At 37.5% G+C, this 24,344-nt stretch overlaps 1 protein-coding gene across 1 annotated transcript in view; it reads left to right on the top strand.

Moving 5' to 3' along the window:
- The window catches only part of LOC118833536 (zinc finger protein 135-like), an 87,159-nt gene extending 78,237 nt beyond the window's left edge, over nucleotides 1-8,922 (top strand). The window contains exons 10-11 of the mRNA XM_036740901.1: nucleotides 7,326-7,957; nucleotides 8,210-8,922. Of these exons, the coding sequence (XP_036596796.1) occupies nucleotides 7,326-7,957; nucleotides 8,210-8,922 (1,345 nt within the window). The remainder of the gene's footprint in view (nucleotides 1-7,325; nucleotides 7,958-8,209) is intronic.
- Nucleotides 8,923-24,344: the final 15,422 nt, after the last annotated feature.

Raw genomic sequence — 24,344 nt, 5'->3', positions numbered from 1 at the left:
AGAACTGGATGTGGTTTTGGAATTGGGGTCCAGTCACAGGCATCCAAGCAGAGGCTAAGGAGAAATTTGATGTTAGAATTAGGGTCCAACATGCTCCAAGGCAAAATATGGACTTTCAATAAAATAGAGGACTTTCAAGCTTTCTCAGTGAAAAGACCAGAACTGAATAGAAAATTTGACTTTCAAACACAAGAATCAAGAGAAGCATGAAAAGGTAATCAAGAAAAAGAAACTGCAAGGGACTTACTAAAGGTGAACTGTTTTGTTGACATTCCTACATGGAAAGATGACAAGTATGATTCATGAGACCTCAGTATTAGGGTAGCTGAAGGGAATATGCATACATATATGTTTATGTATATATATGGATGAATGTGTATGTATGTATATATCTATGTGTGTGTGTATATATATATATATATATACACATATATATATATATATACACAGAGAGAGAGAGAGCGAGTGGACACAGGGTGAGTTGAAGATGAAGGGAAGATATCTAAAAGAAATAAAATCAAATTAAGGGATGAGAGAGGAACATACTGAGAGAGGGAGATAAGGAGAGATAGAATGGGGTGGATTATCTTGCATAAAGGTGGCAAGAGGAAGCAGTTCTGTGGGAGGAGGGGAGAGGGCAGATGAGGGGGGAATGAGTGAACATTGCTCTCATCAGATTTGGCCTAAGGAGGGAATACCATACATACCCAATTGGGAATCTTACCCCACAGGAAAGAAGATGGAAGAAGATAAAAAAAAATGGGGGGGATGATGGAGGGGAGGGCTGATGGGGGTGGAGGTAGTCAAAAACAAGCACTTTCGAAAGGAGACAGGGTCAAGGGAGAAAATTCAATAAAGGGGGATGGGTTGGGAAGGAGCAAAATATAGTTAGTCTTTCACAACATGAGTATTGTGGAAGGGTTATACATAATGATACACATGTGGCCTATGTTGAATTGCTTGACTTCTTAGGGAGGGTGGGTGGGAAGGGAAGAGGGGAGAGAATTTGGAACTCAAAGTTTTAAAAAGAGATGTTCAAAAACAAACAAAAATGTTTTTGCATGCAACTAGAAAATAAGATACACAGACAATGGGGAGTAGAAATTTATCTTGCCCTACAAGAAAGGAAGGGAAAAAGGGATGAGAGGGGAGTGGGGTGACAGAGGGGAGCGCTGACTGGGGAATGGGGCAACCAGAATATGCGCCATCTTGGAGTGGGGGGGAGGGTAGAAATGGGGAGAAAATTTGTAATTCAAACTCTTGTGAAAATCAATGCTGAAAACTAAATATGTTAAATAAATAAAAAAAATAAATAAATAAATAAATAAAAAAGAATTAGGGTCCAAGCACAAGCACCCAAGCACCCCATCATTACTTTTTAGAATCATATCATATTCTGCTCTACCTCAATCTTTCTTTCAAACTACCCAATTACTAATTACAGTCAGACATACAGTTTACATTTCCTCATATAAAAAGTAAACAGTTTGTCCTTATTGAGTCCCTTGTATAATTAGTCTGATGTTTACCTTATAATTCTCTTAGATCTTGTATGTCAAATTTTCTACTAAGTTCAGGTCTTTTTGCAATAAAATCCTGAAAGTCTGGAAATTCATTGAATGCCCATTTTTTTTTCTGTTCAGGATTATGCTTAACTTTGCTGGGTATATTTTTAGCTGCAATCCTAGTTCTCTTGCTCTTTGATATATAGTGTTCCAAAAACAGCAGTCTTCTAGAGTAGCCACTGCTAGGTGTTTTGTGATTCTAATTGTGGCTCCACTATATTTGAAATGCTTTTTTTCTTCTTGTAATATTTTCTCCTTGAGCTGGGGGTTTCAAGATTTAGGTATGATATTCCTGTAGGTTTTCCTTGTAGGATCTCTTTCATGTGGTGATCAGTGTACCTTTTCTATTTCTGCTTTCTTGTCTTGTTCTAACACTTCAGGACAATTTTATGTAATTATTTCTTGTATTATTGTGTCAAGATTCTTTTTTTGATCATAGCTTTCAGGTAGTCTGATTATTCTTATGTTTTCTCTTCTTCATCTGTTCTCCAGATCAGTTGTTTTGCTTATAAGATGTTTCACATTCCCTTCTATTTTTTCATTCTTTATATTTTATTATCTCTTGGTCTCTTACAACTTCGCTGGCTTCCCCTTGCACTATTCTAATTTTCAAGGAGTCATTTTCTTCCTTAAGTTTCTGGATCTCCTTTTCCAGTTTGTTAACTTTCTTTTCATAACCTTCTTGTTTTTCTTGGATTTTTAAAAAATTTTCCTCAGTCTCTCTCATTTGATTTTTGAAGTCTTTTTAAAGTTCTCCTATGAATTCTTTTTGGACAAGTGACCATTTGACGTTACTGTTGGGGGTAGGAAAGGCTTTTTTTGCTTCAATATCCTCCTCTGAAGATCTCCAGTCTTCTTTAGTCCCATAGTAACTTTCTGTGGTTGGATTCTTTCTCCTTTGCCTGCTTATTTTTTTTTTAATTCATAACAACTTCTTGTAATCACTTCCAGAGCTGGGGTATGGGGATGGGGGTGGGGGTGGGGGTGGGGTGGAGAGATGCCTGTAGCCTCAGGTTCCTTCAGTTCTCCCCTCTGGCCTGGAACTGAAACCAAAGACTCTACCCTCCTGTAAGTGTCCACAGCCAGCAGTGTCCCTTTGCCACTGCTTCTCCACTCACCAGGCCTGTGCTGGTTCCTTCTTGCCCAGGACCTCATTTCAGCAGCACAGGGCAGAGGGACCCTGGCCTCCCTTATCAGCAGAGGTTCCCTCAAAGACACCTGCCCACACTGTCCAAGAAGTGAAAATCCCTGTGGCTGGGGCCTGAGGCTGTCTCCCAACCCACCTAGCCCCAGGGCCCTCCCCCACTTTCTGTTTCAGTGGAACTATCCTGGAGGTGTTTACCTTTCACAAGGACCGAACCTTAGTACTGGAGTTTTTCTTCTGTTTGGTTTTCTCTGGGGGACTACTATCCTTCCCAACTCTTGTTTATTTTTACCACTCTATGTTCTCCCTGAAGAGCTGTTTTGGTTTATGGGGGAAATCTGGAGAGCTTGGAATCTTCTGACTTACTCTGCCATTTTCCCAGAATACTCTCCCCAGGGTCACTTTAAAAAAGATTAAGGTGAAGTAATTAAAAGACATAATAATGTGTTTTATAGCATCAGAGGGAAAAAAATTAGAGACAGATGGAAAATGTAAACCTAATTCTCATAACTTTAAATGTGATTGTATTAAACAATCCAATAAAATGAAAAAAGTGACAGATTAGAACAAGAAAACAAAACCCTACAATCTGTGGCTTATAAGAAATATATTTAAAAAGCAAAGACACAGCCCTAACCCTAATGGGATAGTTAAAATTTATGATTCATCAAATGAATCCAAAAAAAGCAAGAACTGCAGTCATGCTATCTGACAAAAACAAACATTCAAAAAATAAATAGGGATAAACAAGAAAACTACCTTATGCTAAAGGAACCATAGACAATAAGCCAATATCCATAGTAAACCTATATGTTCCAAATGTCTTGGCATCCAGATTCATAAAGGAAACATCTGAGCTACAAGAAGACATAGTAACACAATAATGGTGAGAGACTTCAATATCCCTTTCAGGTTTAGGCAAATCTAACAGAAAGATAAACAAAAGGGGAAAATATGAAACTAAACAAAATATTAGAGAAACTAAGGCCAAAAGACTTATGTCATCTAAATGGAACGGTAAAGGAATAGAGCAAATACATACATACATACATACATATATATATATATGTATATATATATACACACACACATATATATATAATATATATGTATATGCATATATATGTATATAAAGGCAGAAATAGTTAATACATGCTTTACAGACCACAATATATAAAAATAGTAATTGGTTTAATGATCCACAAACATAAACCCAAATAGAGACTTAACAGTAAAATCCTAAATAATGAGTGGGTCAAAGAACAAATCACAGAAACAATAACTAACTAAAAGAAAATTATAATGATGAAAAAACACACCAAGATTTCTGCTAAAGCAGCCCTCAGGAAAAATTGTATACTTACAATTATACATTAACAAAATAGAAAAAAAAGATGATTAATGAACTGAATATAAATTTTAAAAATTAAAAAAGCCACCAAATAAGCACAAAAGAGATGTTAAAAATTAGAGGGAAAATAGATAAGTTGGAAACAGACACATAATGATAAAGAAAACCAATCAAATGCAGAAGCACATATACACTCGGAGTCTTTGCAATATTAGATTCTCTTTCCCTCACCCAATAGAAGAGATCTCAGGGCTATAGTAGGAGCATGTTTCAGATGTCAGAGACATTTGCAGGTATATCTGTGTACTCCACCCGGAAGGAGTAGAGGCATCTAGAAGGGCCTCTGTAATGACAAAATGCTGGAGAATTATTGGATTTGAATTCAGTTCAAGGTTAAGATTCCTATTTCATCTGGGCTCAGAGACAAGACTTTTATTTTCAGGGCAGGGTTTCTGCTCTTTGTACCCGGGCTATATGATCTATGAAAAGTAAGAAATGAACAACCTCCTTTAGCTTTTCTTGAATTTTCCCCATTCCCCAAAGTTCTCTCTGAAAGACTGGCTTTCTGACCAGGCTAGGGACTTTTTCCAATATCCATTTCAAAACTCTTTAGAGCTACAAGTTTCCCACTGTTTTAGAAGGAAGAAGACACATAAACCAGCTGTTTCTGGGAACCTAAATCATTAACTCCCTCTACAGGGGGAACATAGTTACAAGGCTTCTCTAAAGGGCATTCTTTGTTGCTAATCTGTGCACCTGCAGCCATTTACTCTTATGTGTCAGAATTTGGCTTGCAGGATATGCACTGGTCAGAGAGGTGTTACATTTTCTCTCAGCGTGGGACTTTACAGGTTCTCCATGACCTAGAGGTGTCGGAGGTATTCTATGAAGTTACATATGGAAACTAGCAGAGCCTCAAGAGGAGACAGTGAGACTGTGTTAGTCCATAAAGAAAAAGAAGCCAGTCAGTACTGAGTGGAGCTAGATGAGATTGCTACAGCCTGTGATGATGAGCAGGCTAGAGCATAGCTCCCCCAGGGAGTGTGTGCTGGATCTCATTGCTCTGAAGTCTCCTCTGTGAAGTGAAGAATACAGTCCACAATCTAGGGAAATAGCTAGTGTCATTACACTATGTTAGAAACATACTTACATTGTCTAGGAATAAACAATACTCGTTGGGAAGCCAGGAACGTTTTAATTATATTTTACATTTATTCAGTCTGAATAAATGGGTACATCCCCTGAACAGAGTACAGGAGGGAGTACAAAGGACTCAGATGGACATCAGTCCTTTTATTGACCCCCACATTGAATCTCCTGCCAGGCTCCTCATTGGCCAGATGCAAACCCCTCCTACCTTTCCAGACTTCTTACTCCCCACCACCTACTCTTCAATCTAGTGATACTGGCCTCTTGGCTATTCCACAACTAACACACTCTCACTTTGCTCTAGGCATTTTCCCTGGCTGTCCTCCATGTCTGGAATGCTCTCCTTCCTCAATTCCCCCCACTGACTTCACTGGCTTTTTTAAAGTCCCTACTAAAATCCCATCTTTTATTGAAGGCTTTCCTCAATCCTTCTGTGGAATATTTTATACCATTTTATATCATTTTTGTAATTTCAATAAGACTCAGAGCCTGAACTAATTAACCAGAAGAAAAGCCTGATCCTAACAGTCTCTTTGTTCTCTGAGTAAGCTCAGAGAAGTCTCTATCATATGTCAACAAACCCAGATGGAGCATTCCTTGTTCTGTCCATGGCCATTAAGGGTGAAAACCTTGACCCCAGACACTATCTTGAATTATGTGACTTTTCCTTATCTTAATATTTTATGGGCATATACTATGTTATGGAATGTTAATGGCAAATTAAACACAGAGATCCTGGGTTGTAATTTCAATTGATACTTTGTCAACTATCTGATTTGTTGTATTTACAATCTATTCCATTAAGGAAAATCCTTGTTTTGTATCATAATTAACATACATGGAGGTCATAAAAGTGATGTAATGCAGGCTGCTGTGTTAGGACTAAAAAAAATGTATTTAAGCTTACTCATTTCTTTGTTTGGGGAGTCACACTTAGTCTGGCCCCCATGCATGCATGTATCCGCTAAGTTTAAAGGGAATTAATGAATAAATATAAGTAATATGCATTTTTCTGTCACTTAGACTGTTGTTTCCTTCAACCAGCTTTCAGGTTTAACACTTCTTAATTCTAGTGCCTTCCCTCTGTTAATTATTTCCTATTTATTTATATAACTTTCTTTGTATATATTTGTTTGCATGTTGTCTCCCCCATTGTAAGCTTTTTGAGGGTAAAGACTGTCTTTTCCTGTGTGTGTGTGTGTGTGTGTGTGTCTCCACTGCTTAGCATAGTGGCTGGCACATAATAGGCACTTAAAGAATGTTTATTTATTTAAATGAGATAATATTTTTAAACTTAGGACAACACTTGACACATAGTAGATGCTATAGAAATGCTTATTCCCTTTCCACTGCCTTCCTTAGTGCTCTTTCTTGAAGACAAAGTTGATCTTCATTACATCTATTCCTCATTATAATCCTAGTACCTAGTACACAGCTTTGCTTACATGTCTTTGAAATGTTTGATGAAGTCTGATCATATCAGAGCTCCCCATTTCTCCTCATCCCCCAGTCATACTTCCCATCTTTTTCCATGGGCTCTCCTTAATCTGTAGACTCACTTTGTCCACTATGCTCACCATTTCTTCCTCCACTTTGGCTCCCTCCTTCACTCTTCTTTCCTCAGACTTGATCTAGTGGGGTAATAGTAGAAAGAAAGCTATACTTAGAGAAAGATGAGACCTGGGTTTGCATCAGTCTCATCTCTAGCATTTACTTTTTGTATAATCTTAGGGCAAATCATGTAACCTCTCTGAGCCTCAGTTTCTTCATCTATAACATAGGCATAATTATATACATAAGGATTGTTGTGAGGAAAATGATGCAAAAATAAATACATATAAGCATTGTTGTGAGGAAAATGATGTAAAAATCTGAGTTGTATTATTGATTTTAGCTGACATTTATATAATTCTCTACATACATTAATCATCTCATTTGAGTCTCACAATAGCCCCATCAATACTACATCTTCTTAGGAGGCATTTGTTTCATTTGGATTATCCTGTTCCTTCCCTATTTCCTTTCTTCTAGAATAAGGTATGAATGACAGTTGAGTTTTGTATTTATTGTTTCAGATTGTGAAGACAGAACTAAAAAAAAATCACCTCTAAAACAGGACATTTTTGAAAAAAATGGAATTATGGCACATGATGTCAGAAAGACTTGAAGAGGATATTTCCCTGGAACCTGGGTATGAAGAAGCATTTGAATATCAAAGCAGATTTGAGGGAGATCTGGAAAACCTCACAGGAGAAAAATTAAGGAAACCCTTTTCCCAGGAAAGAGAGTTTGCACCAGTGACACTGATCCATAAGAAAGCCTCCCCAGAGGAAAGAGATCAGGAAGGAAGTGGTTTTGATAGCAGCCTCAGTCTGAATTCAAACACTGGTAGACCCTTGAGAGTTCCTACAGAAGAGATACCTCATCTTTGTGATGTATGTGACCAAAGCTTCAAAAAGAATTCAGACTTAATTATCCATCAGAGAATCCATACTGAAGAAAAACCATATATATCTAATGTATATGAGACAGTATTCAAGCAGAACTCTACTCTTTTTGGATATCAAAGAATTCACAGTGGACAGAAACCCTTTCTGTGTAAGGAATGTGGGAAAACCTTTAGTCAGAGCTCTAATCTTATTGATCATCAGAGGACACACACTGGAGAAAAACCTTATAAATGTAATGAGTGTGGAAAAGCCTTCAGTTTGAGTTCAAACCTTATTAAGCACCAGAGAATTCATACTGGTGAAAAACCTTATGAATGCAATGAATGTGGGAAAGCCTTCAGTGAAAGTTCTAACCTTATTAAACACCAAAGAATCCACACTATAGAAAAGCCCTATGAATGTAAAGAATGTGGGAAAGCTTTCAGTCAGAGCTCACACCTTATCAGACACCAGAAGATTCATACTGAAGAGCTGCAATATGAATGTAAAGAATGTTATAAATTCTTCTATGCACGGTCATCTTTTATTCAACATAAAAAAATTCATACAGAACAGAAGCCCTATGAGTGTAATGAATGTGGGAAAACTTTCAACCAGAACTCTAACCTCATTAAGCACCAGAGAATTCACACTGGTGAGAAACCATATGAATGTAATGAATGTGGGAAATCTTTTAGTGTGCATTCATCTTTTATTCGACATCTTAAAATTCACACTGGTGAAAAACCTTATGAGTGTAATGAATGTGGAAAAACATTCAACCAAAACTCTAATCTTACTAAACATCAGAGAATTCATACTGGTGAAAAACCCTATGAGTGTAATGAATGTGGAAAAACCTTCAACCAGAATTCTAATCTTACTAAACATCAGAGAACTCATGTTGCACAAAACCCCCATCATTGTAATGAGTGTGGAAAAGCCTTCAGTACGTATTCATCATTTCTTCAGCACCAGAGAATGCACAGTGAAGAAGATCCTAATGAGCAAAATGAATATGAAAAACTCTTTGAGTGTAATGAATATGGGAAAGCCTTCAGCCAAAGTAGAAACCTTATAAGACATCAGAGATTTCATACTGGTGAGAGGCCCTTTGAGTGTAATGAATGTGGAAAAGCTTTCAGTCTGAGTTCTAACCTCATTAAACACCAGAAAATTCACACTGGAGTAAAACCCTATGAATGTAATGAATGTGGAAAAACCTTCAGTGAGAGCTCTAATCTCATTAAACACCAGGGAATTCACACTGGGGAAAAACTATGATTACAATCTCACTGCTCAAAATATTCATCATCATAAAATTCATGCTAGAGAACATGATTTACTATACCCATTCAACATAGGACTCTTAAATATAGTGAAATTCGGACAGCCTTCTAAGCTTTTAGTCAACACTCTAAACTTATTCACAGCTCCAAAGTATCGCGCATTTTATTGGAGATAAACCCTAAAATTGCCAATTCATGACTTATTTTAGCTAATTCAGCTCACAAGGATGTTTTGTTGATTTCTTAGTGAGCTCCCCCTGTAATTTGTGCCTTTTTCCCAAATGAATGAAAAGTGGCCCAGTGCTAGAATCTTTATGAATTTAATAAGATCATAAGATTTAGAGTTAGGAGGGACCCTTAGAGATCATATAGTTTAACCCCTTAATTTTACAGAAGTGATGACTGAGGGATAGAGAAATTTAGTAGCCTGCGTAGGTTTACACAAGAGGCAAATAGTGGAGCCTAGATTCAAACTTTGGTCCTATGACTCCAAATTTCAAATTTTAAAATAACTTTTTAAAAAAATTTTTTTGCAATTGACTATTATACTACATTACACTATATCTTTATTATAAAAAAGTATAAAGAACAAATGTGACTAAAACTAGTAACCTTAGGCCCTTTATCTTAATATGATTTTCCAAAAGTTGTATTTTAAAATACAATAATAAGAATAACTGACAGTTTTATAAATCTTTAAAGTTTGCAAAATGCTTTATATACATTATCTCATTTAACTCAAACAACAGCCCAGTGAGGTACATACAGACTAGGTATTATTATTTTACAGGAGGAAACAGGCTCAAAGAGGATGTGGCTTATCCATAGTTCCATCACTAGAATATGTCAGGTAGGATTCAAAATCAAGTCTTCTTGACCAAATCCACTACTACACCACACTGACTTCTTAATGTTAATTTTTAACATTCCTATTTCTTCATTCTTATATATTCTCTGATGAATAGCCTGTTATTTTCATTTACTATGATAAAACAACTTTTTTCTCCACGTACGTTTTGTTGCAAAATGTTTTGCTCTGTTGGAAGACTCATATTTCCCTTAACTGAGGAGGCTTGTATTTGAATTCACTGCTAGGGCCATTAGGCTGTTAGAAATATCTGGTTTTGTGACAAATATATAGCTTCACTTAAGTCATAGAGCACAGAGTAATCTCAGGGGGAAAAGGAAGTGAGAAAATAACACTTTCTTGTTGGAGAATAAGGGACATGAAGAGGTAGCTCCAAAAATGATTCCCTAAGCTCAAGTCAGGATAGTTCTGAAAGAGCAGGGATAAGGGCTTTGATATCAAGTTGGATTGACTCCAGATCCAATGTTCTTTAATTGCACCACCTGGATCCCTGAAGACTTGGGTTCAAGACCCAGCTCTGCAACTACCTACTGTACTTGGAGATATGTGTATGAGAGGAAGGGTGGAATTTGGTATCCCCTTTCTCCCAGCTAATTTTTTGTAAACGGGACAAATGTCAGAGCTAAGGAGGTATTCATGTAGCAGTGCAAAAAATTCATTCTGTCATCCCTTTGTGGAAAAAGGTCTGAACTGGAAGTGGACTTTGGCACTAGTAATACCTTTTGAACAGTTGAGGAATTCAAGGCAGGGATCAGCCTTATAGAATGTGACCTTTGTACCTCTGCCAGAGGGCAGAAGGGGAGAGGAGTTTGTCTTCTCGGCATCCCACCACCACTACCACCATTGGCCAGGGTGTCTTGTAGTGGATTTACTTGCACAGTCCAGTAGGAAATACCACATCTCTCAGAAAGTGGAGTTTAGAGAGTTGAACATCCAAGGATGTATACTCTTAATATCTCATTACCTCTGTTATCTGCCTCTTTCTGTGCTTACATCAACTGACTGGAAGGGAGCGCAGGGAGACAGACTCCGATCCCCTCACACATCTCACTAGTTATATGAATATAAACACCTCCCAGAGCCTGTTTCCTTATTTGTAAAATAGGGATAGCAATATTTTGCCAACCTTGCAAAGTTGCTGCAAGTAAATCACTAATCCTTAAAGCACTATACCAATGTGAAATACTATGATTACTAGTACTGTTAACTAATAAATATCATGTAAGGGATCCAAAGCATTTTGTAAACCCTGAAGTGTTATGTACATGTTCGTAGTTGGACCAAAGCACTGGAGCTTATACCAATCCAAAAAGGTTTTAACATGAAGTTCTTTGTATAAGATTAGGATCATGTTAGATTTTGAAGAAAGGTTTAAAATTAGTGTATATTCATATGCCTGTATCTTGCGCATTTCTTTTCACAGTTACCCTAAAAGATTATACACATACACACACATAATGTATGTGAATATATATGTATATTCACACTGGGGGAAAACTGATTATAATTCCCACTGATTGCTCAAACCTTATACATATCATAAAATTCACATATATACACACTGGCTATGGGTATTTAACTATTTTAACAAAAATGTATATTTTCCTATTAAAAGAAAAAATCATAACAATCTATATATTGTCAGTCCTGTGTTTGGTTTGTGTCTTCCCTCTTAGGGTGTCTAACTTTGTTATATAGCTCCCACCTGGTGGCAGTATACCTCAGTTGTAAAAGTTTCCAGTACTACAACTATTAAATGACTTCATACTGTTTGAATTGTCATGCCTCTGCTCTTTAAGCTTCATTTGGCTCAGGCCCTGATAACTTCTATTTCAGCACACGAGTACAATTCATTTTCCTTTTCTCTCCCTCTCAAGGGTTGGTAACCTTTTTTGTGTCATGGACCCTTTCTTAGAACATTTTTAAATGCATAAAATAAAATACATACCATTACAAAGGAAACTAATTATATCGAAATACCAAAATATTAACAAGTTTACAGATCTCCCTACACCAAAGGACAAAGTGTCACAAAGAAAGGATGTAGTTTTCCTGAATCTATAATCTGTAGTTTCCTGCTCTAAAATGTTTATTTCTGCAAGATAATCTAGTAGTCCTAGGATAGTCAAGTAGTCCTAGCTATGCCACTAGCTAGGCAAGCTGTGTAACCTGAGGCAATTCACTTTTTTCTAGATTTCAGGTTCCTCAGCTGTGAAATTAGGGAGCTGGTTTCTATGATCACTAAGTTCCTTTATAGTTCCATGATCTTGTGAAAGACACAAAGCAGCATAATGTACCTACCACTACAGCTTGTCCTTCAATCAGAAGTGGGAATTTAAAAAGGTTTACCTCATACTACACCTACCACCTGCTTTTCTTGTACATCACCCACTTTCTGTGTATGGATTTTACCTTTCATTCAGAGCCCATGATTAATTTTCTCCTGGAAAACCTTCCCCAGTTATCTCAGCCAGGTTTAATCCCTCCTTCCTCTGAGCTTCTGTAGGGCCTATTGATGCTATTCATCTAGTACCTTGAATATATCACCTTGTACTATTGTTTATCTGTTTGCAGACAGTCAAAAGTTTGCACTTGGACTGCTGTACCCATATTATCACTTACGATTCTTACAGCAAAATACCCAAATGTTGCCCTCTCAGGCTGATATTCATAGCTCTTCAGGAAGCTGTTTCCCCACCCTGTCTTGAGTTTGACTCCTGGGGAGTCTCCTCAACTACTGACTTCAGTCTCACTGTCCAGTCACACTGTCCAGGTGATCTTCAGCATTTGGGGGAGCTTCTTACAACTGCTGAGTTATCTAGCTGACTACGGCAGAACCAGCAGACAAGTAAAGAGTATGGCGTAAAAGGGAAATGGCACATGCTTTATAGGTAGAGACTTAACATCCAAGTAATTTTCTTGCCTCCAATCATACCATATTTGGCATATAGTAGCTTTGCTATGGCATTTATTGCTTGTTGAACATATGAATACAAGCACCCTTCCAGCCTCTGATCTGAAGGATCCATTTATCTTTTAGAGTTTTCTACAGTAAAATAATAGTTACTTTGGTCACTAGTATTCTAGATCAAGAAGTTGGACCATCCAACCCTTGAGGAAACCTAAAATGGTTTCAAAATTTTGTTTTAATTTAATAAAATAAAATGGTTCAGTATCTTAATTCAGTGAAAAAACACTGATAGGGAATCTTGAAGGAAGTTAAATACAGCTTCAATTCTTATCCTGATAAATTGCAATTTGACTCTGTTTCTAAGAATCCAAGAAAACCCAGTGTTTGAAATCATAGTAAATGTGGAAAAGGGAGCTGGCCAGCTCCAGGCTTCATTACCCTGCCATTAATTTCAATAAACATTGACTAAAACACTTTTTATATGACTGGCAAAGAGCTTGATTGTCTCCAGGAGCACAAGAATACCCGGAATAAGACCTCTGCTCCAGGTAGCACAGCAATAAAACGGTTGAATGAGGCCTTCAGGTTCTCAAAAGCTAATTATAGCACTTTTTTTTAGCATAGAAACCCCAGCATAGGATGCCACACAGAAAAGCTAACAGTCTTATGCCCAATATCAGATTACTTCAGCGATCTTTCTATTCAGAAAAAGGAAAGCAAACCAGTATCTCTAGGTCAGTTTTGCAGAAAGCTACCAAGGGAAATGATTCCCCCCAGGTATGCCAAAGTTGTCCAAAGATGCTGTTCTTAATTATGAGACACTCATGGTAGTTCCATCACTTTCCACAGCTTGTAAAAACTGTAATGTAGAAATGATTAAGAACTTTGTATAAGCATGCAGATATTTGTGATTAGTTACCGTGTTACACTGTTTAGAAAATGTGTTTACGTATTCAATAAAATGTTTCATATTATACATTGTACAGATATAGATCATTAAAAGTGATCAAATAGGGTGTCTGTGATCTTTTAAAACAAACCTGGACAGTAAGCAGTTGGTTGCTTCAGTTCAATATTGGGGAGAGGGAGAGATAGGGTTAGTTATGGGTTAGTAAATAAGTTAATTATAGGTTAGTAAGGGTTAGTAAGTAAGGCTACTATAAGTTTAACTCAGAAGGCAAATTTTAATATTCCCTTAAACATAACTGTCTTAAGTACTAAGATGGTGTTGTTGTTGAGTGTGTCAGTCTTGTCTGACTCTTTGTGACCTTATTTGAGGTTTTCTTGGCAAAGATACTGGAGTGGTTTGCCATTTCCTTCTCTAGCTCATTTTACAGATGAGAAAACTGAGGCAAACAGGGTGAAATGACTTGCCCAGGGTCACACAGCCAGTAAGTGTCTGAGGCCAGATTTGAACTCAGAAAAATGAGTCTCCCTGATTTCAGACCTAGCACTCTAAGCCACTGCACCACTTCTCAATCCTAAAGTTTCAGACATACAGCTGACTAAAAAGGCACCCAGCTCCAAACCAGATCTAGTTATTTCACAGAAATCTTGGATCAGATTTCTTTGCAAAGGTATAATTAGGCTTTCCTGTAAAGTGACAAGAAAGCAGTTAAAGCATAGTGCTTACTTACTACCTCCTTTGTTTTATTTCCCATTGAAAAACTCCAGTGTACTCAGTGGAATCTGAGATGCCCCTGACCAAGACATCTTACTCTTTATTCATTCCACAGGATGTGTCATCATAATCTCACCTAATAATGCCCCAAATACTTCCTTACATCTATCAGGGTTTTAAAAATAGACCCTCAACTTCCCTTATACTCCATCTGTCATTATCTTTCTTTTCTTCTCCCTCTTCCAGTCCAACTTAATCACAAATACTTTATGGAATATTGCTATATTCCCTACCAAGTAAGGACTGGGACACAGATACTTCATCTCCCATCATCATGCCTTTGCACTGGCTGTTCCCCTGCCTGGGATCTTCTTCACTTCTGCCACTTAATTTCTCCAACTTCCTTCAAAACTAAACTCAAATCTCATTTTCTGCAGGAAACTTTGTCCCGTTCCCCATTCCCTCAGCTCTTTGTGCCTTCCCCTCTTCTGTATATCTTGTGTGTACATACTACATACAAGATTTTTGTACTCCAGTGCTGTGTTTAGTAAGTGTTTGTTGACTAATAAAAGTCTTTACAGTTTCTCATGATTTACCAAATGTATTATCAGTCTTTATATCCTTAGACCTTAGCCAGTTTTTGCCCAGGCCTACTTCAGTCATAACAACTCTCCAGCCAATTTAACCCTTTGATCACTGTAATAATACTACACCTTATATTTAATTGGTTATGTAATGGATATAAATTTGTCCCCAGAGTAAGGAAGATTCAAGTTCTGCCTATAACCCATACTAGTTGTGTGACCCTAGACAAGTAAACCACTTAACTTCTCAGTGCCCAAGCCTCTAAGACTATAAATTACAGAAAAGTGGTTTGTCACATTGGTTGAGGGAATTTCACACTAATGAAATCACAAGGCAGGGGGGAAAAGCCAAAAAAAAGTATGATGTCAGCAAGGCTATTGGATATTATCAGTCAGGTAACCTGCATATACATACAGCAGTGGTGCTCTAGTAGACAGCATTCCAATAATCTTACTGCCTATTAACAAGAAAACTCAGGATTAAAATAGCTCTGCCCACTATGTACAGGGTATTTCTAAAGTCTGGACACATAGGCAAAAATGCATATTTTTAAGAAATGGAATGATTGAAATTTTCCAACATTTTATTTAATTGGAATATTAACAAATAACATCTTAAACTTCAAATAACATCATATGATTTCATATTCATATTCCAAGAGTGCATGTACTAAAATTGACGGCAATGTGGAATTACTGAGTTATTGCATCGAGTTCATGTGAATCTTGCAACGCTTATCAACCTTTGCATCACAAATGATGGAAATCATATTGGAGCTTGGTTCCCACTCCAAGTTGTAAAAATCTCTAAAAAATTGAAGCCATTCGCAAGAGCTCCCTCTTCTCTCCTCATCTCACAGTAATCAAGTGTTTTTTCACCACTATCTCCTTTACCATCTCACATGAAGAGATGGCCCTTCTTGCCAAGACAAACCCTTCTACACACACAGGTGATCCTAATACATTCTGTCTTCTCCAGCAGATTACCCCCTCTATCAATAATAATCTCCAATCTCTCCTTGTTCATCAGCCGGGTACTTGTTGCCTACAAACATGCCCATGTCTCCCTATTCTTAGGGATTTCAGGTTCCTCAGCTATGAAATTAGGGAGCTGGTTTCTATGATCACTAAGTTCCTTTATAGTTCCATGATCTTGTGAAAGATGCAAAACAGCAGAATGTACCTACCACCATAGCTCGTCCTTCAATCAGAAGTGGGAATTTAAAAAGGTTTACCTCACACTACACCTGCCACCTGCTTTTCTTGTATACCACCCACTTTCTGTGTATGGATTTTACCCTTCATTCAGAGCCCATGATTCATTCTCCTGCAAAATCTTCCCCAGTTATCTCAGCCAGGTATAAACCCTCCTTCCTCTGAGCTTCCATAGGGCCTATTTGATGCTATTCATCCAGTACCTTGAATATATCGCCTTGTACTATTGTTTATCTGTTTGCAGACAGTCAAAAGTTTGCACTTGGACTGCTGTACCCATGTTATCACTTAAGATTCTTACAGCAAAATACCCAAATGTTGCCCTCTCAGGCTGATATTCTTTATTTTTATTTCTTGGAGGGAGGAAGGCAGGGCAATTGGGGTTAAGTGATTTGCCCAAGGTCACACAGCTAGTAAGTGTGTCAAGTGTCTGAGGCCACATTTGAACTCAGGTCCTCCTGACTCCAGGGCTGGGGCTCTACTCACTTTGCCACCTAGCTGCCCCCTGTCTCCCCTATTCTTAAAAAACCCTCTCTTGATCTGGTTTTCCCCACTATCATCCTATTATCTTTTGTGACTCAGCTTTGAGAAGGCCATCTACAATCAGTTTTTACCTCACTTTAGCAATCCCTCTCCCATTCCTGTCCTCTTTCCTTATTGGGTAAGATAGATTTCTACATCCAGCTGTGTGTGTGTGTGTGTGTGTGTGTGTGTGTGTGTGTATTCTTTCCTCTTTGAACTAATTCTGATGAGAGTGAGGTTCAAGCATTGCCCACCTCCCATTTTCCCCTCCACAATAAATGCTCTTCCTTGAATACCTTTTATGTGAGAAAAATTTCCCCATTCTACCTCTCCTTTCCCCCTTCTCCCAGTACAACCCTCTTTCTCACTCCTATATTTTTTTAGATCATCCCAACATAATCAACTCTCACTCATGTCCTCTATCTATGTAGACTCTTTCTAACTGCCCTAATAAAGGTAAAGTTCTTAGGAATTACATGTATCATCTTCCCATATAAGGAAGTTTAACTTTATTGAGTCTGGTGATTACTCTTTTCTTGAGTCTTGTGTTTGAATGTCAAATTTTCTATTCAGCTCTGGGCTTTTCATCCAGAATACTTGAAAGTTCTCTATTCCACTAAATATCCATTTTCCTCCCTGAAGGATTATATTCAGTTTTGTTGGCTAGGTTATTCTTGATTGTAATCCTAGCTTTTTTGCCTTCTGGAATATCATATTACAAGCCCTCTGACACTTGAACATGGAAGCTGCTAAATGTTGTGTGATCCTGACTATGGTTCCACGATAAATGTTTCTAGCTGTTTGCATCATTTTCTCCTTTTCCTAGGAGCTCTGGAATTTGGCTATAATATTCCTGGGAGTTTTTATTTTGGGATCTCTTTCAGGAGGTGATCAGTGGATTCTTTCAATTTTTATTTTACCCTCTGTACCCAAGATATAAGGGCAGATTTCCTTTGTAATTTCTTGAAATATGATGTCCAGGCTCTTTTTTTAAATCATAGATTTCAGGTAGTCCAATAATTCTTAAATTATCTTTCCTTGATCTATTTTTCAGGTCAGTTTTTTTCTAGTAAGATATTTCACATTTTCTTCTATTTTTTTCATTTTTGCCTTTGTTTTGTTTCTTGATATTTTGTGGAGTCATTAGTTTTCAGTTGCCCAGTTCTGATCTTTAAGGAATTACTTTCTTCAGTGAGCTTTTGTACCTCTTTCTTCATTTGGGCAATTCTGCTTTTCAAGGAATGCTTTTCTTCAGTGAATTTTTGTACCTCCTTTTCCATTTGGCCTATTCTGCTTTTCAAGGAATACTTTCCTCAGTGAATTTTTGTACCTCCTTTTCCATTTGGCCTATTCTGCTTTTTAAGTTCTTTTCTTCAGTGAGTTTTTGTACCTCTTTTACCATTAAGCCAATTCTGTTTTTAAGGTATCATTTTCTTCAGTATCTTTCTGTGCCTCTTTTACCTAGCTGTTAATTCTCTTCATAATATTCTTTCATCACTCTCATTTCTTTTCTCAATTTTTCTTCTACCACTCTTAAATGTTTAACCCTTCCAGGAATTCTTGTTGGGCTTAGGTCCAATTAGCACTATTCTTTGAGGCATTTTTGTAGCTGTTTTCATATTGCTGTCTTTGTTTTTGAATAGTATGTTCTGAAGCTAGACAGAGCCTGGATGTGAAGAGCTAAGGTGTATGAGACAGGGTCTGCATCTGATTGAATATCTCTGATGACTGGATTCCCTCAGATATTCTGTACAAATATTTGGTAGGAAGCATGCATTTATTTATCATTGGCTAGAACTGTCCCATGTGGTCTGAGTGGGAGATTACTACCCCCTCCCTAAGTGGTCCTGTATTAGCTGGGGTTTATGGCCTTTAAGGGTCTGATGCAGGAAACCAATTTGTATGTGCTCCAATCAGAAGGAGGATCTACCTCCTCTGGAAAATACAGGCACACAGATTCCAGCAGTATGGTATAGTATATGAAGCAGTGGGCTGGCAATGAAGAAATCTGGGGTTCAGAACTCAGCTGTGTGATCCTGGGCGAGTTATCTAACCTCTTGGCTTCAGTCTTCTCATCTGTAAAAGGTGGAGGTTGGTTCGACTTGGTGGCCTCTAAGGTATCATCCCTAAATTTGTAATCTTAAAGATATGAGTGAAGAACTAGCTGTGAAATTCTTGGAGAAGGAAATCCTGTTCTATTCAAGAACAGCTATTTAAGTCAACAAGCATTTATTAAGCACTTGTTATGTGTACCAGGCACTGTGCTGATTGCTGGGGATACCACAAAAGGCAAAAACATTCTCTGCCTATGAGGGATTTACATTCTAATGGTGGAGCCAACATGGAAACAACTATGTATATATATATAAGGTATATATGGTAAATTGGAAATAATCTCAAAGGGAACGCAGGTGGAGGATCAGGAAAGGCCTCTTGCAAAAAGCCTTTGTAGAATTTGAGCTGAATCTTCAGGGAATCCAGAAGGTAGAAGTAAATAGGGAGAGCATTCCAGGCATGAAGGACAGCCATTGAGAAGGCACATAATTAGGAGATGGAGTGTTGTATTTGAGAAATAATAAATCCAGTGTTACCAGATTAGAGTATATGAAGATAAGTAAAGTATAAGAAGAACTGGAAACGTGGGAAGGAGCCAGGTTATGAAGGGCTTTAAGAAGTGAAGAATTTTATATTTGATCTTGGAGCTAATAGGGATCCACTGGAGTTACTAAATAAGGGATGATATGATCAGACTTGTGCTTTAGAAAAATCACTTTGGAAGCTGAGAGGATGATAGACTAAAGTAAGGGGAGACTTTAGGCAGGGAGAACAACTAGAAGTCTATTACAATAGTCCCTGCAATAAGGTAATAAGGGCCAGAACCAGAATAACAACTGTGTGTCAAAGGAGAGAAGAGGGCATATTCAAGAAATGTTGCAAAGGTAGAACAGACAGTACTTGGCAAGAAATTGGACAAGTAGGATGAGTGATTGAGTTGAGATTGACATCTATATTGAGAGCTTGGGTGACTGGTAAAATCATAGTGCCCTTATACTAATAAAGGAAGTTGGGAATTGGAGAGGGTTAGGGTGAAGAGGTGTAATATATAGCAAGTTCTGTTTTGGACATGTAGAGTTGATGCTTTCTATCATGTATCTAGTTCAAGATGGCCAATAGGCAATAGGTAATCAGAATGGAGCTCAGGAGAGATGTTAAGAGTTGGATATACAGACCTAGAAATCATATGCATAGAGGTGATAATCGAATTCACAGAAATTGATGAGATCACCAATTAAGATAATATAGAGGGAAAAGTGAAGTGAGCCCAGGACAGAGTCTTGAGGGATGCTTATGGTTAATACGAGTGACCTAGATTAAGATCCAAAAACTTAAAAGGAGTAGTCAGACAGGTAGGAAGAATGCCAGGAAACAGAAATGTTATGAAAAACTAGAGAAGAGAGACCATTTAGGAGAAGACAAGTTAAAGAGAAGTTGAAGAGAGGTTAAAAAAGATGAGGATTGAGAAAAGGCCATTAGATTTGGCAATGAAGAGATCACTTGTTACTTCAATTGAAAAATGAGGTTGGGCAAGCTGAACCAAAATAGCAGAGTACAGGCAACAACCCAGCTAAACTCTCCCAGCATTCCCCTCTAAACAACTTTAAAATAACTCCTCAAATCAAATTTTGTAGTGGCAGAGCCAACAAAAAGTCAGAGTGAGATATTCTTGCAGTCTAAGACAACTTAGAAGGTTGCAGGAGAGGTCTGTGACATCAGGGTGGGAGCCGGCCCAAAGCTGAGAAGCAGCATCAGTGGTGGGCTGTGGCAGCAGCAGCCCCATATGCAGTTCTGAGTCTCAGTTCCAGAGCAAAGAGGAGCATTTGTGGGTTGTTCACAAGGAAAGCACGGGCCATTGTTGAAGTTCCAAGGCAGAGAGGAGCACTAGAGCTTATGGCTACAAAACAAGGGACTTTGTCATAGTTCCAGGGTCAAGAGGAGCACTAGTCCTTGTGACTATAGGGGAGTAGGGGCCCTTCCTGGGTAAAAGACTAGAGGGAAGATCAGGAGCAGTGACCACACCTCTCCCCAGGTTACACCACCTTAGAAGGACCAAAAACTTGCAGACCACCAGAAGTAGCTCTAAAAACAGCAGCACAAAACCCCCTAAATCTTGGGACAGTGCCTCCCCACCCTCAGGTGAGCAGAACGAAATTTTAACATAAAGTTCAAAGTCAAGAAATAGGATAGAAAATGAGCAAACAATAAAGAACTTGACCATAAAAAGCTACTACAGTGGCAGGGAAGAATAATCTCTTAGTGTGTTTACCTTTCCACAACTCCTCCAACTTTGATTATTCTTGTCAAAGAATAGTCTTGTCTTGACTACTCTTGACTATTTTGGAATCTTTGCTGGGGCTCTTTTATAGTCCTGGAAGCAATGACAATCCACAATTGTTCCTAAATAATACTTTATTTTATTTTTTTAATGCATCGGTCCCTTCCTTAATAACATCCCACACTCTCATATTACTGATCCACAAAAAATTAAGCAAGTACATTGTTCTTTTAGTTCTGTTTTCTTCACCTCAGCTCATCTAAGTCTTACTGTTTCTCTGAATACTTGATATTTGCTGCTTACAGTGCAATGATATTCCATTATATTTGTACACCGCTTTTTCAGCAATTCCTTAATTGTTAGGCAATTAACTTTTTTTCTAGCTCTTGGCTATTACAAAAACATCTAATTAATAACATTTTGGTATACCTGGGACCTTTCTGTCAGTGACCTAAATTGGGACATTAACCCAGTAGTAAGATCATTGATTTTAAAAGTATAAAAAATTTAGTAGTTCTTTTCAAATGATTTCAAATTGTTTTCAAGAGTGAGTAGATTGATTCTCAGCTCTACCAGCAATGAATTAGTGTGACTTTATTTCCACAGTCTCCTCAGCACTGACTATTTCCACCTTGGTCAATTTGAAGGCCATGAGGTGGGATCTCAGAGTTTTAAATTTTCCATTTTTTTAATCTTGATTTTGAACACTACTTCAAATAGTTGGATGATCATTTTTCTCTGTTTGAAAATTGTTCATACTCTGTGGCTTGCCCACTTGAGAATGGCTTGTAGATTTATAGATGTCAGTGCCCTATGGATTTTGAATCTTGGATTTTGCTCCTCCCAGTTTCTTTCCTTCTTACACTGACTACCTTTGTGCACATTTTAAATTTTGTGCAATCAAAATGGTCTACCTTGTCTTGCAGTAATCTCTATCTCAAATTGAGTTGTGAATTCTTCCCTAATCCATAATTGTGAAAGAGAATTCCATTCTCTATTATTTTTATCATGTGACTTAATTTTAAAATTATCCATTTGGAAGTGTGATATACAGTGTAAAATTCTGGTCTAAACCTATCAATCTGTTTTCTAGGTTTACCAGCAATTCTTGTTGAATAGAGTCCCATCCTCAAGTTTGTGTTGGTTTTATCAAGGCAATGTTATGCACATTTGCTTCTGGATATCATTTAGCTAATTGATGCCATGTTGCTCGAATGCCAAACATACACTTGCCAAAAAGCCTGTTTTATGAAGAACTCACACAGAGCAAGCACTCACATGGTCGTCAGAAAAAGAGATACAAGAACACTCTTAAGGTCTCTCTGAAGAACTTTGGAATCATTGTGACATATGGGAGACACTGACACTGGACCACGCAGCATGGGGTTCCCTCATCAGAGAAGGTACTGTACTCTATAGTAAAGCAGAATTGATATGGCTCAAAAGAAATGCAAGATGCATAAATTTAGAGAATCCACCCCAAATGTTCACATGGACTATTTATTTGTGCCTGACCTAATGGTAAAGCATTCTGGGCTCATCTTGGTTTGATCAGCCACAGTCAGACACATTATAACTTGACTCTAGCATTTTGATCCCCTTCAAGAATGAAGGACAACCCCCGATGCCATTGGTCTACTTTTCCAGATAGTTTTGATAGTTACTGCACTATGATTTGAGATCTGCTAAGGCTAGATTCCCCTTTCCCATTATTCTTTAATTTTCAAGGGAACAGGCAGCATGGAATGATGTAGTGAGAACAGCAAGTAGGCCAGTTTGGTTTGACCATCTCACCACCCTCCTCAGAATGCTAGTAGTTCACTATTGCCACCAGGATCAAATATAAACTCCTCTGCCTGTCAGCTTAACTGGCCTACTTGACCACTATAAATGATACTGCATTTCCTCATGCCCATACCTTTGTCCAGGGTGGCCCTACACTCCAGGCTATCCCCCATACTTAGAATACCTTCTCTCTTCACCTCTTTATCTTAGAATTCTTAGTTTCCTTCATAGCTCAAGTTCAGGTGCCATGTCCTCTGTGAAATCTTTCCTGATTCTCCTAATTCTTGGTGCTATTGCCCACCTTAAATTATCTTGTATTTTCCAGTAGAAAATACTGCCCTCCTAAAGGGTAGGGACTCTGGGATGTTTTTGTTTTTTGTATCCTTAGTGCCTAATGAAGTGCCTTTCACATAGTAAGTCCTTAATAGGGATTTTTAAAAATTGTTACCTTTATTTCCAAATATATCCACCCATCCTTCACACCAACACATAAATATGTGAATTTCGTTTTCTTGACCTTTTGTCCCTCCATATTAATTTTATCTAATTCAGTTCAATATCACTTGGCAATTTGATTGGTAGAGTGCTAAAACTGCAGATCAATTTATATAGTATCATTACTTTTCCTATATTGGTGTTATCCAGTCACACAGTACAACCTCTCAGCTATTTAGGTTTTCTATTTCTTAATATAAACATTGTTTTGCAGTTGTATTTAACTTGTATACATATTGGAAGGTTAACTTCCAGATGTGTTCTGCGTTGGGTAGCTAACTTAAATGGAATTTGTCTATCTTTTCCTCCTAACTTTTGGTAGTAATATACAAAAAAAATTTTTGGATGTGTTGTATATCATGCTATTTTTCCTGCTCAATGTCTCTTTTTTTATACTCTAAGGTTTACAGCATAAATCAATATACCATCTACTAATTGGGATTTTGCCTCCTCCTTACTGATGCTTATTGCCTTAATTGCTAGAGCTGGTCTTTCTTGTACTATCAAATAATAGTCATAGGGCATTCTTGTTTTACCCTTAATAATTGGGAAAGCTCCTAATGTTTTACCATTACAAATAATGATAGTTCCTGGTTTCACATGTGTTCTGTTTTATGTAGGAAACAGCATTTTAATACTATGCTTTTTTGGCATATTTAATATGCCTTGTAGTTTGTCCAAGGCTTTTACTGAGTCTACAATTTTATTAATGATTAGTTATGCTGTTTTCCTAAAATCTTGAACTACCTTTGTATCCCTGCTATAAATCAACTTTGGGCATATTGAAAATAAATTCTTTAAATTATTTGCATTGATATTGACATACTGATCTATAGTTTTGCTTGCCTTGTCTTATAGCTCACTGGATTGGATATTATGATATTTTTCTGATAAAATTAGTTTGGTCAAATGCCATCTTTATTTGGGGGGAACAATATATGTAGCATATAGCTGTATTGCTCTTCAAATACTTTATAAAATTTATGGCTTGCTCAATTGTTCTGAGATTGGAGTAGTTAGGATTTATTTCCTCTTTTGTTAACTTAAATATTTTGTATTTTTGTAGCTATAACTTCCTAGGGG

This window comes from Trichosurus vulpecula, chromosome 1, assembly GCF_011100635.1.
Source record: "Trichosurus vulpecula isolate mTriVul1 chromosome 1, mTriVul1.pri, whole genome shotgun sequence".
Lineage (NCBI taxonomy): Eukaryota > Metazoa > Chordata > Mammalia > Diprotodontia > Phalangeridae > Trichosurus > Trichosurus vulpecula.
The sequence above is the reverse complement of the archived record's forward strand: the minus strand, read 5'-3'. Positions and strand labels throughout refer to the sequence as shown.